Below are 13,440 nucleotides of genomic sequence, written 5' to 3' on the forward strand. Positions count from 1 at the left end.
TAGTACATCTAGAAGATTTCAATGCCAAGGGATCACTGAAAAACCTTTAAAAAATTTCTTCAAAAGTAGATCAATATCTTTGTCTGAAGACCTTCCCATGTATGGTTTCTTATATCCTTTTTTTGTTTGAATATAATAATTCCCATAAGGAAGTGTACGGTGCAGTGGAAATTCACTATTAACAGGACCTGTATATTCTTGTACAACTTACATATTTGTTTTAGCACAAGGTTTACAAACAGAATTGTTGGCCTGTTTACATGAAAACAAAAGTGAAAGAAACAAAAGAAATTCATCATGGATTTATATCTGCATAACCATCCATTAATGGATTAGTAATACTACTTAATGCCTCTTTATTCACCAGCAACGTATCCTTCCCGTCTCCATGCTACAGTTTTCTCTATAAAAAAATATATAATTGAACTTCTAAGTTTTAACCATATCCAGAAATGGTTTTTCATTTGGCATCTGTTTGTGTGGCAGTGATTCAATTAAGACTCCAAATTAAGTTTGTGAGCATACCATTTTCTTGCATGGGGATGTGGTTTAGACCATTTCTTGATTTTGTAGAGAGAAACAGTCTGTGGTTTGTAATGTTGTAAAAGGATATGGTTGCCCACTCTCTTCGCACTAATATTAGAACTATACAGTTGCTCGGAGGGTTTATATAAAGGCACTCAAAAGCTCTTCGGTTCCTCAGATCTAAATAACCAAAGGCTTAGCCAACCAAGTTGGCAGCTTAGAGCCTTGGATATTTAGGTTTCACCATTTTCTTGGTGTTGCTGGGATTGAACGTGCAGCGTGTTCAGGTCTTAATCCTAGGGCCTCTCGTTCATATCACCCAGCAATTGAACCAAGAAAAAATATCCCAAAAAGAAAAAAAAAAAAAAAAAAAAGAAGATCAACATAAAAATATTTATTGGGGAAACAGTAATGGAGGTAACCAAGCTGCGGCTTTTTTTCTTCTTCTCTTTTGCCACCCTAGTTCCAAGACTATGGGCAAATATTGCTGAATTTGATGACTTTTGGAAGCAACGTGCGGATGAGGCCTGGAAGAATACCCTGGCAGCTTACGAACCGAGCCCAGCAAATGTCACCAGTAACCTCAACCATAATGTTAACGAGTAAATCTTGTAACTATTTTCTTTTTATGTATCTCTCCTTTTCATTACTGTCTCTATGTCAATTAGCAACCTTTCGTATTCATATTCTGCAACATTCTGGAGCATAATCGTATCAAGTTGGAGAGCAACAACGTCCCAAAAGGGCAAAACTTTGTTAACTTGTATGTTAAATATATGCATAATCGTTTTATTGGACAATTTGGTGCAGGGCTCTTGTAGAAGCTAGTGCTAACAAAACCATGGAATTTGAGGATGTTAGTACTAACAACACCAGGAGGAACTTGAGGGGCAAGCACAATAAGAACACTGGTCCATGCATGGCGACGAACCCAATTGACAGGTGCTGGCGATGCAAGAAGAAGTGGGCCTTGAACCGTAAGAATCTGGCGAAATGTGCACTTGGTTTTGGCCACAAAACTCAGGGAGGAATGATGGGGAAGTACTATTTGGTGACAGATAATTCTGATGATAATGTCGTAGACCCTAAGCCAGGAACTTTGCGTCACGCTGTGATCCAGAAGCAGCCCTTGTGGATCATTTTTGCTCATGACATGAACATCAAATTGTCACAAGAGCTACTCGTTCAAAGCAAAAAGACAATTGATGGTCGTGGAGCAAATGTTCACATTGCTTATGGAGCTGGCATTACCCTTCAGTTCGTGGACAATGTGATCATTCACAACATTCATATTCATCACATTGTTACGAGCAATGGTGGCCTAATCAGGGATTCTGTCGACCACTGTGGGTTCCGGACAGTAACTGATGGAGATGGAATTTCCGTCTTTGGATCAACAAACATTTGGCTGGATCACCTTTCCATGTCCGAGTGTCAGGATGGACTCATTGATGCAATCCAGGGTTCCACTGCCATCACCATCTCAAACTGCCATTTCACCCATCATAACGATGTAATTGTTACCTTAAAACTCAGCAGGTTCACATTTTTTTTAACATGTTGTCTTCCAGTTTTCAACTAACCATGTTTGGATTTGTTCTTCAGGTGATGTTGTTGGGTGCAAGTGAAACCTACTCTAGAGATCAATTCATGCAAGTCACAGTTGCATTCAACCATTTTGGGACGGAACTGATACAAAGGATGCCTAGATGCAGATGGGGTTTCTTTCATGTTGTCAATAATGATTACACTCACTGGAAAATGTATGCCATTGGTGGTAGCATGCATCCCACCATTATCAGCCAGGGCAACAGGTTCATTGCTCCAGACGACCCCAAGGCCAAAGAGGTAAATCAAAAATACCTAAGGAACAATTTAAAACATGTACAGTTCATAACTTGATGATGTTCATACAATTTGTTCTACAGATAACCAACAGAAACTATGCACCAGAGTCAGAATGGAAGAAGTGGGTATGGAGATCAGAAGGAGACTTGTTCATGAACGGAGCCTTCTTCAGAACTTCTGGGCCGCGGTCACATCCCCATTTGAACTTCAACAAGTTGCAGATGATCAAATTCAAGCCTGCAACATTTGTCAGAAGGCTCACTCGTTTTGCAGGGGCTCTTGACTGCAAACGAGGGGCAGTGTGCTAGAAAGGAGACTACGTTTTTTTTTCCCTTTTTTTTTGTTGGAACATGTAAACAGGATGATGATAAATGAGGGAAAACAAAGACTCTCATGGTTCTTCAATTTGTTTGTTGTTTGGATTATTGGGAAGTGAGAAGAAGTTGGGAATGTTAATTCATGTGATTCTTTTTTATGTTCTGTTTTTAATGTAATTCATGATTGACATATGGGTATTGCTAACTTTTATGATCATACACTTTTTTTTTTTTTGCCAACGTTTTAAGTAAATATATATATATATATATATATATTTGTGTTATTCCAACTTAGAAATTCTGAATATTGTTAATTTCTAAAACAAAAAGAAATATATGAATTTGTTCTCTCAAGTCTCATGATAATTACCGAATGTAGTGCACTCGTTGTGTGTATAAAAAAGGAAAATGAAAGTTATGTTTAAAAATAGAAAAACATAAATACACTTATCTACATTTTATTATTAAAACTTTTGAGTTAAATGGATGCAACTTGATTGGTGATGCCAAATTTAATTAATCACTTTAGTATTAATATGGATAATTAAAAATATAAGAGGCTTTAATTACCAAAAACATGTATAAGAGACTTGGTCTTAAAACAAAATTTAATTTGTTGATAGACTTTAGTGATGTTCATTATAAATAATCTTTCTCGAAATATAAATAATAATCGTTGGTATGCTTTGGGGTTTTCTATGAATGAGAATAGGATGGCGAAAGGGCTGATCCAACCCTCATATTTCTTTCAGTGGACAGAACAAAAAAGACCCAACTTATATTTGGACAAAATATTCCAAACAAATGGCTTCAATTAGTGGATATATGGCTTTTGGGCCTTATAGATCAAATTTATTCTTTTCAACTGAAATCTTTATTCCTTTTAAAAAAATAAAGATATATTGCAATTTCTTTTCTTTTAGAGTAGTGCTATTTTTTTATTTTTTTTTATAAAAAAAGGTAAATAATTTTATTAAATATTTGCTAATAACGAAATATTAACATTAATAAAATTTCAAGTGAGATGCCAACTGAAAATCAATGGAAAGGCAAAATAAGAACTTATTAATACTATAAAATCCATCTCTTTCTGCTACATCCTACAAAATTTGAAAGATTCGAAACGGTTTGAAGGAAAACCTTCATTGCCAATAGTCTTTACCATTTTTCTTTCTCCTCATCTATGTGCCATGCTGAAAACAGTCTACCCCAAATCTGGAACCGCCTTCTTCTAATTAAATTTATGCACTGTCAGATTCGTTCCCTGAATCTTTGTTCATTGGTTGAGGGTTTTTATAAGCATTTCTTTCAACATCGTATCGCTTTCTATCTAATTTAGCCTTTGCTTCATATGGTTCTTTCTCCTCCTCTGCAAACAAATGTTTTATTTGTTACCATCCAGCTAAAGCTATAAACGTCATTGAAACTAAAATTCACAATTTAATTTCAAAGAAACTTAAACAATTCAGAAATAACCATACCTGACAGCTTTTTCCATTTCTCTCCAAGTATTCTCGACACCTCTGTAAATGAAGCTCCAGGATTACTTTTCTTTAGATTCTGTAAAAACAACATAACCAGCTTAATCAGCACATTCATGAAGCTCACTTCTTTGATGGCAGCCTGCCAGAATAAAATGTTTCACCATCAATGAAAACATAGAATATGTGACCCACCTCCCTTTCCACTTGTGAGAAAAACATGAAACCAGACATGGCCCTCTTGGGCGCATTTGGATCCTTCTTTTTCCTTTTTTTCTTCTTCCCATCATCTTGTCCATCTTTAGCTTTCTTCTTAGTTGCCTTAGAAGAAGCAGAAGAAGCTTCCTTTCTGGGATCCTTTTTGGCAGGCTTCTGTAATTGGCTGTTCAGTGTGAGAGTCCAGAATTTCCATCACTAGAATAAAGTATGTGAAGGAACAAAATGACTTGCCTCTTTCTCATCTCCACTTTCACTAGCATTAGATTCTTCCTCCCCAGAATCATCAGTTGGAGAGCCCCCATCATCCTTGTCAACAACAAAGTCCTCATCCTGCATTGATTCACCATGTTTACAACACCGACAAAAAGACAACCAGCAGGGATATGCAGAACCTAAGAAGTCAGACGCAGACATCTATGATGGTTGCTACTCAATTTTACATGCAAATAGTCACAGAGGACATACCATGACAACTGGGATATTTTCTTTCCTATAACTAATACTAAAACCAATGGGCTTAACACATGCTTCATATTTGAGGATAAAGTACATAAACTTTTTGTAAACATTTGCTGGCATACCATATAAAAAACGTGAAGATTGCTCACCTCACCAGCATTATAGGGCAAGAAAATAAAAATTGCAATCAATACATTTTTAAACAAGGCAACAACCATATGCACATTGCACAACAACCAAAATAAAATTCAAACTACAAACAAATAAACAAATAAATCCATGCAATTGAAAAAGAACTCACCTCCTCATCACTTTCATCCCCACCAGCTTCATTCTTAATGCGTTCAAGATGTGGGTCAACCGCATCATCATCCTCGTTTTTAAGAATTTCAGCCACGCCATCTGTGGTTCGTACATCTCCAAGGTTCATGATCTTCAAACCCTTCAAACTGCATGGACAGATGGCAGTTAATATATTGGGAAAAGGACCAAAATTGTTCATCCAATGAAGAACATCTCAACCTGACCTGATGAAGTCAAACAAATTATGATATTCGTTCCTCTGAATATTCCGGAATAAATGTTCTTGCTCAGTTTTTAATCTTATGAGAAGATCAAAGTAATGCATATTTGAGCTACCAGCAGCATGTCTCTCAAATTCAACATAAGCAATCTGGCATTTTGAGCAAAAAGGAAAGAACAACCAACCATGTCATTTAAAATGGATATATATCATTTGCATTTAGACCAACAAATCAATGTAGAAACAGTTTAGACTTCATACCTCCTCATGAAGAATAAGTGTAGGAGGTTTGGGTAGAAAGAAGAAGCTCTTTTCAAGTGGATACAGAACTCCATCTTCAGCTTTCAGTGAAGACTTAACAGCATAACCATCTTGACAGCTACGGAATTTTCCAGGTTTGGTAACTTTGGCACCAGACAAACCACGCATTATTGTGGTGAACACTTCATGAATGAGTCCCTGTTTTATCAAGCATGCCACAATAATATATGTAAATTTGATAAACAAGATTGTAAATCAAGGGCATGCAGTGTTTTGGATGGACTTATAAATGAAAACATTTTATTACCTTGTAAGATGGTTCCAACCTGTCCTTGTACTTTGTATTCAAAAGATCCTCATTTATGGATAAGGAACTTTGAACAACATAATCAGTTTCAAACTGCAAAAATTGAAAAAGGAGAAGATAAGTGCAAAACACTTGTGACACATGCAGTGAACACAAATCTAGGCAACCAGAAATACCTGCAAGACAATATGGGGGTACAAAGTTTGCCCTTTACGGATAGGTGGATCAAGTGTAACAACAACAAAAGTATGAGGCTGGTTGGACTGTCAAACACACAAAAGAGTCAGGAAAAAATATGTTAAGAGATTATAAATAAAGTGTCATCACTCTTTTATCAATGAACACTATTGTCTTGATAGCAGGGTAAAGAATTAAAACCTTCGGAAGCAAAAACAGGCGAACAACACTGCTATACTGAATTTTGAAATCATTGGCCTGGCCTTGGAGTCGCAAGAATGACAGATGAAGTTCAACACTATACCGACCCCTATATAAAGAGCATGCTTAATCAGCCATATAAAGAGCATAATAAATCAGCCGCATAAAGAGCATAATTAATCAAACATATTAAGCGCATGCTAAATCATCCATATACGAGTAAGAAAACAGTGTCAATAAACCAACAAATGAAACAAATAAAAAATCATATATATTCGAATAACACGAGTGTGATTACATAAGTACACTGATTCATCCCTATCTCAATATTTGGGCAAGACCTACCTAGGTGTGAGGATTGCAATGCCCTCAAAAGTGACAACAGCTTCCTCAACTCCAGCACCAACATCAGCCACTGACATTATTTTTTCACGAAAAACCTAGCAGAAAGTTATTTGTACACGGCATCACTAAAGTAATCATTATCCGTACATTCATATGATCCTATCAGAGAAGTGACAACAAACTTACCTGAGCAGGTGGGTGATTTTCATCACCGACAAATTGGGTGTTAGAATTAGGTATGTGGAAACTTATCTCCATCAGTGAATCTTTCTGTCATGACAGGAAGAAAACCTACTTTAGAGAAATATCATGTGTCCTACTCCTGGAGAAATTTGTGGCAGATAAAACTTTCCTAGACCAAGTAAAGCTTACATAAAAAATAAGGTGATCACAAGCAATTAGAGAGAGTGAGAGAGATTCCTTTCAACATTAACAAATAATCAGCAGACCAGTGAGAAACACACCTCATTAGCGCCAGTTGTATCATCCACATGGAACTCCAATATGACATCATTTTTCCCTTGAAGCTGAGTTTGAGACACATCTGCTAATGACACTTCAAAAGCTTGCTTTGAACCAGTCACAAAGGTAAGCATATTCCCTGCACAAACAATATTGAGGCTTTTAAAACTACAAGCATAAACAGTTTATGGCATACCAAAAACCAGGTGAATGCCAATATGGAAAACCTAGCTGTAAAGGATAAAGATCAATGATCCAAGTACCAAGGATCTCAATTAGAAGAACGCTAGAATCAAGCAAACTGAAGCATAAACTCCTCCTTCTTTCCAGTGCACATGATATGAAGTTATAGCATGCAGAAAAGATAATACACCATTATCCACTAATGGCAAAACAGTGACTGAAATCTATATAAAAGTGCCACAGGGCACAACAAATCACCAAATTTTGTTAAAAGCTAAATATCTCACTAAATTATTGATGAAATCCTATGCTATGGACCCCTGGATGCTGAGGCATAAAAAGCTTGCAAACCTAAAAATGATGGAAAATGTTTCAAATGTCAAAAATCATCAAGCAGATAATAACATGTGCACAAGATTAACCAAATGTAGAAAACAAAAGACACAAAACAGTTTGAAAGCACATTATGTAATCTGCTTCAGAAGCTACAAACAGAGACCAATATATGTTAGAAAGCATTGATAAAAAGAAGGAAATCAAATAAGATTTACCAACCATTTAAATCGACTTCTCCCCAGTTATGACCGCTCACAGAAAGCTGCTTCTCTTCTGGTGTTATTCCACAATTATTGTTGAAAAAACTAGTCAAACTGGCAACATCCTACAGAGCAAACATAACAGAAAAAAATAAGGAGCATGTGTCGATGATGGCACTCTCATCCAAGGACTATAAATACAATGCTAATATTATTTCTCAATGACCATAGTTCATAACTGCCACTGACAACCATTAGGCAATAGGTATGTAAAATGAGAAAATATACTGCTATTAGGGAGAGGCTTATATTAACCTGATCGCGAAATCCAGTGAACTTGTAGTACAACCCATCTTTGATTCTAACACCAAGTTGGTTTGTCCTAGGTACCTTCATCCATGTAACCCCTAAGATATCAGATTTATCAACTTCTACTGCTTTACCACCTCCTTGTTTCTTCCATAAAATCCCTCCTGAATAAATTTTAAGCTGTCCAGGATTCTGCATCTCATCACATGAAGTGACAGGCATGTAAGATTCCAATTTATATTTCTTTCCAAACTTAATGAAAAGTAAAGTAAAAGGGAAAAGGATTTAAGTCCACATTATGAAAAAACATAAAAATTGATCAAACGATATTTCTTACGACCTTATTATTAAGTCAGACAAAATGGCCAGAACCACAAGATTGCAGACATTTATACCTTTATCATTAGTTTCCAGGCAAATTACATATAGAATATAGAATTCACAAACAGTGAAACCTAAGTCTTTAAACCAAACATGCAAAAGAAGGCAGCAGTCATATGTTTCACAAGTTCGTCCCTATTCTTCTTTTTTTTTCCCCTTTCAGCGTGAGACTAGATTTTTTTTTCTTGTTTATCCAACTAGACTCCCTAGTTGTAAATAAAAAAAAAGTTTATCTTATTTATTTTTCCCAATGATCCCTTGGCACAAAAACAGACTAAAATGTAAAGAAAAACAGTGAATATTTGTTCTATGAAATTAATTAGGGTTTCTAGATTAGTAACCAGAGAAAAAAAAAAAAAAAAACAACATAAGGAACCCACATTTTATTTCGTTAATCACCGGAGCCTTAACTAAAAACCGTATAATATTTTCACCATAAACTAGACATTCTTGAATTAGGGTTTTAAACAAATCAACCACACTTATAAAAAGCTATGGTCCATTTCCTTCTATCAAACATAAGCATCTAAGAAGCAGATAGAAAAAAGAAAAAAAAAAACAAAATATCATTAAAAAGAACTAAAAATTAGGGTTTTCAAAAGGGAAGAAACCCTAGCAAATAACAACAAACAAAAAAAAATTGAAAGAACAATAGAGTTTCAACCAAATTTTAACCTAAAAATGCCGGAGCAACGTGATAAAAAATTACTAAGAACGAACTTAGGGTTTCTAAATGATTCCAAAAGAGAAAGCAAAATCGAAAAGAGTAAAAACAGGAAATTAAGCTACAAATTATTCGAGAAATAAGAAAGTTCGATCCAGATAGAGAAAAATAGGACTCACCGTGCCGCCTCGGCCGCCGAGGGAGATGTTGTTGAAAAGATGGCCGTCCGTCATGGCGGCAATGCTACTGAGAGAGAGAGAGAGGAACTGAGATCAGAGGGAAATGAACAACTAAGGGAAAAGGGTTAAGCTGAGGTTTTTATAGGTCAGGGAGGGCTGCGTCCTACGCACATTTGTCATTGTGGCGCGAAAGAAGAGTGATAGGGTACGGTTGATGGAAGTCGGTAGTGGAATGAGGGGAGCATTAGATTACGCCACGTGTAATTAGATTTTTAATTTGAAGTGATTGGGTTGGGCTCATTTGGAATTGGATTTGTCGGTTTTGATTACTGAGTCTGGTCCATGACAAGGTCTCGTTTGGGCCACACCATTTTCATTGATACCTTTGAGCCATGTCACTTTCATTCATAATAGTTTTTTTTTAATCTAAATTTTTGGTGGTGGGTTTAATAGGAACACATATTTTATTTTAATAATATTTTTTTATTCTAAAAATCAATCAAAATAATACACGGTTTGATTATATTTACTCCATAAAAAATTTAAACTAATGCATTACAATAAACAAACTAAAATTTGAATTACTCATAAAAAATTGATAAGCATCAATAATTACTAAAATACCCATATCCAATTAACTACATGCCTATAATATAATTTTCTCGTAAAATAAAAAATTAATTAATTACGTTAATAAGCACTTGAGCTCCTTCAATTGTTAAAGTGGCAATATTAAATGAAATTACATATTTTACTATCTTAAAACGTTGAATAATAATTTCATTAAATACATCAAATTACATATTTATTAAGAGGAATGATTAATTTATATAATATAAAATTTTTTTATTTTATATATATATATATTTTTTAGTTTTTTATTTTAATACATTCAAAAGATGAAAAAAAAAAAGAAAAAAAAATTTTGTTTAATTTCATCATTTGAATTTATTAAAATCAATGATTAAAAAAATGTAAAATTAAAAAAAAATTTACATTATGTAAATTGATCCCTCCTTATTTTTAATTGACATTTAAAAATTTTTATTTATAATTTTTAACTTGTTAAATTATTTATATTAAAATTTCATAAATTTGGTGTACCATGCATCAGACGTTATTAAGCTAGTTGGTAAAGTATACTGTGGTTATTCCTTACAATTTAGGTTAGAACTTAGAACTACAATGACTAATGTCTAACTGAAATTGTAAAAGAGAATTTCCGGTCCTCTCAATTCCTCCTCATCCAACCTAGTCTCTCTTCCCCAAATTCCTAACATAATATTAGTAGTAGGGTTAAGCTAAGAAACTGGGAGCATTTTATGGTTCAAAGGACAAATTCGTTTTTTGGTTGTAGAAAGTTGGTAAAATTTTAAGGATATTTCAGATTTTTGAATTAATTTGACGTCGATTTAATTTTTGGAGGTTAACTTCGATAATATTAATAGATTGAACGATTCGTTTATTTATATCGTATAAAATATTAAAATTTATATATTTATATTATATTTTATATAAAAATTATATGTCATAATTTTAGTGAATACAATTATTTTTAACTTTAAAATAAAAACGTTGAAGATATCTTCAACCTGTATTTTTAATCGACTTTTAATTTTGTAATTTCAAGTTTCTATGCTCTGATCCAAATTTAGTGCAAAAACACAAACATTTTATTGAAAACCCTTTTTCTCAAATAAGCATAGAAATTATGTCTATCAAAGGTAATTACTACTTTAGGTTGCTCTGGCATCTTCAATGATTTTTTGTAAATCAAATAGACGGATTTGTGTCATTCATCTTTTGTAAAAGCTTGGAAGGTCATTTCATAAAAATTACTGTTCGATCTTAAAGCATAATTTAATTTATTTATACGATTATTTTATTTAAAAATAATATTTATTAATTTTAAAATTTAAGTTTTAATATTAACAATTTTTTATATTAAAATTACGGCATTTTTTTGTAAAAAATAAAACAAAAATTATTGCTTTCCTTAACCTTTCCTTCATTATCACATAAATGAATGTTTTTTTTTTCTTTTCAATTAGATCATTCATAAGCAATTTTTTTATCTAACAAGTGGTTAGTTTAATCGATTAAGATTATTTTTTTCGACGAAAAAATTTTGAATTTAAATCCTATCGAAGGCTGTTTGTTAGAATCATCTCAAATGTACGACTTACAATTAATTGTTTTAAGCTGTCAGATACGACACATTTTATCTTAATTTGAGGGATTGAATAACCTATTTATTGTAGATTTTTTTTTACTAAAAAAATTTTTTTTCCTCTGTCATAACTCTTCCTATCATCTTTATAAATACTAACATTCTCCATTGGTCAGATGCTTTATTTCACAAGGCTCTTGTGATCACCGCTGTAACATTATCATACATTTTAGTTATTTATTATTATTATTATTGTTTGTTTTAATTTAAAAATTTTTTATATTCAATAATTATTTTAAATCTCAATTAATTCAAAATTAAATTAAATTGAATCTCATAAAAAAATAAAATTTTTCAAACATTTATTTTTTATTTATAAAATTCAAAATTATAATTTTATTTATAAAAAATCAAACTCCTTGATCATTTAAACTAAAAGAGATCGATTATTATTATTATTTTTTAATCTTTACAATGGAAACATGACACCAAAAAGACTGATTCAATGACGTAACAATTTGAAAGAGATACATAAAAATTTGTCATTAAGGAATAGTTAAGTTTTTTCGCAAGATGGGATACCCTAAAATTTTTATTCCCAGATAATGGCACCTTTAATTTTTTTTTACTTAAATAGGGTATTTTAAGCCATATCCACTTCTATCACTTCTATCATTGTTAGGATGACAACAAGGTGAGTTTGGAATGAATTTTTATTCGTTTTAAATTTGATTCGATTTTATATTTGTTAAATTTGAATCTGAATTTATTCAAAATTTTTTATTTTTTTAATATTTAAATTTAAATTCGATTCGATTCGAAATTAATAAAATATTATTTTTTAAAATATAAATATTAAATATATAATTATATAAATATATATAAATAAAAAATTAGTTTAAAAATTATTTTTATATAATATTAAGTCGGATCAAATTTATTTAAAACTCGAATCCAAACTCGACTCAATTCAAAATTTGATTTTAAAAAAAAAATTAATCCTATAAAATCGAGTCAAAACCTATCAAAGACAGGTTGGATTGCCCACACTATTCATTGCTAAGTGGCCAAATTTCCAACGTGGCATGAAGTTATTATTTATTCATTTTAGTTTTCTTTTTTCTTTATATTTTCGTCTCCTTTCCATAGCACTATGACCAAAGCAGAACCGATGTCAACACAGAAAGACAACAATAGTGTGATGGGGCAAGATGAAGTGCATCCAAATCTGCTAAAGCTGCAAAAACAGCAAACAAAGTGACTCAATTAAGCATTATTTTCGTTTCTTTTATCTCTATAAACAATTTAACCCCTTTGGCTTCTCAAACAACACAAACTGAACATACTCATGTTCTGTAATCATCAATGTCCATGACCAAAGGATCATAAGAATAAACCATAAACTCCCTCAAAATCTCATATTTTCACCAACTCAGCAATCATTTTATTTCAACTTAATCAAACACTATCTCAGCAATACCAGTTTTTTCACAGAATCCATAAAAATTAATTCAACAATTGAAACCCAAGTTCCTGCAAGATTCATGTATACTTCATCATGATGGTTTTCAAAAATAATGAGGCAAAATGATTTCATTCCATGAAAAGGGTCTGTTCTGCTCAAGAATAGCTGCCTACTGGTTTTACATCCCTTCTATCCATCTTTTATGAAAAGCATGGCTTATCATGATTCAAGGCTTCTGTAACCAATTCCATACAGTCAACAAACCACTTGCATCCCCTGTGAAAAAAAGGGGAAATGGCCCTCTTTGAATCGCTCTAGCTTCTTGTTTTGAAAATAACCTGCCTCTCTTAGGCAACAATGGCAACTCATATAGGTTAACAAAAGTGCTTGTAGAAAAGAAAAGAAAAAATTAAAATTAACTCAACTGC

At 32.9% G+C, this 13,440-nt stretch overlaps 2 protein-coding genes across 3 annotated transcripts; one reads left to right on the top strand and one right to left on the bottom strand.

The window, feature by feature from the left end:
- Positions 1 to 408: 408 nt before the first annotated feature.
- LOC111292312 (pectate lyase-like) lies at positions 409 to 3,600 on the top strand. Its single transcript, XM_022884619.2, has 4 exons — positions 409 to 1,127; positions 1,336 to 2,038; positions 2,131 to 2,373; positions 2,454 to 3,600. Exons 1-4 carry the CDS (start codon positions 937 to 939, stop codon positions 2,679 to 2,681), a joined length of 1,365 nt encoding a protein of 454 aa, XP_022740354.1. The 5' UTR covers positions 409 to 936; the 3' UTR covers positions 2,682 to 3,600.
- A 134-nt stretch (positions 3,601 to 3,734) lies between these two features.
- On the bottom strand, positions 3,735 to 9,560 carry LOC111291985 (FACT complex subunit SSRP1-like). Of its 2 annotated transcripts, XM_022884147.2 has the most exons (16): positions 9,378 to 9,560; positions 8,160 to 8,345; positions 7,864 to 7,969; positions 7,128 to 7,264; positions 6,850 to 6,933; positions 6,664 to 6,758; positions 6,319 to 6,427; positions 6,117 to 6,203; positions 5,941 to 6,033; positions 5,634 to 5,831; positions 5,377 to 5,522; positions 5,151 to 5,298; positions 4,622 to 4,720; positions 4,367 to 4,543; positions 4,172 to 4,250; positions 3,735 to 4,059 (listed from the first exon to the last, which is right to left on the bottom strand). In XM_022884147.2, exons 1-16 carry the CDS (start codon positions 9,429 to 9,431, stop codon positions 3,932 to 3,934), a joined length of 1,926 nt encoding a protein of 641 aa, XP_022739882.2. In that variant the 5' UTR covers positions 9,432 to 9,560; the 3' UTR covers positions 3,735 to 3,931. The 2 variants fall into 2 exon arrangements, with proteins under 2 accessions (XP_022739882.2, XP_022739883.2); XM_022884148.2 differs by lacking the exons at positions 7,864 to 7,969; positions 8,160 to 8,345 and having other exon boundaries at positions 9,378 to 9,516.
- Between the last annotated feature and the right edge of the window lie 3,880 nt (positions 9,561 to 13,440).

The sequence above is a fragment of the Durio zibethinus genome, chromosome 10 (assembly GCF_047325235.1).
Source record: "Durio zibethinus cultivar Kanyao isolate XHJ-2024 chromosome 10, ASM4732523v1, whole genome shotgun sequence".
NCBI classification, from domain to species: domain Eukaryota; kingdom Viridiplantae; phylum Streptophyta; class Magnoliopsida; order Malvales; family Malvaceae; genus Durio; species Durio zibethinus.

Bases quoted from the DNA above. Each gene is read 5' to 3' on its own strand.
- LOC111292312 (XM_022884619.2), top strand. From the start codon at position 937: ATGGAGGTAACCAAGCTGCGGCTTTTTTTCTTCTTCTCTTTTGCCACC. The intron at 2,039-2,130 runs GTAATTGTTACC...TTTGTTCTTCAG, and splicing joins ATTTCACCCATCATAACGAT to GTGATGTTGTTGGGTGCAAG. The intron at 2,374-2,453 runs GTAAATCAAAAA...TTTGTTCTACAG, and splicing joins ACGACCCCAAGGCCAAAGAG to ATAACCAACAGAAACTATGC.
- LOC111291985 (XM_022884147.2), bottom strand. From the start codon at position 9,431: ATGACGGACGGCCATCTTTTCAACAACATCTCCCTCGGCGGCCGAGGC. The intron at 8,346-9,377 runs GTGAGTCCTATT...GATGAGATGCAG, and splicing joins TCGGCGGCCGAGGCGGCACG to AATCCTGGACAGCTTAAAAT. The intron at 5,299-5,376 runs GTCAGGTTGAGA...CTGTCCATGCAG, and splicing joins AATTTGTTTGACTTCATCAG to TTTGAAGGGTTTGAAGATCA.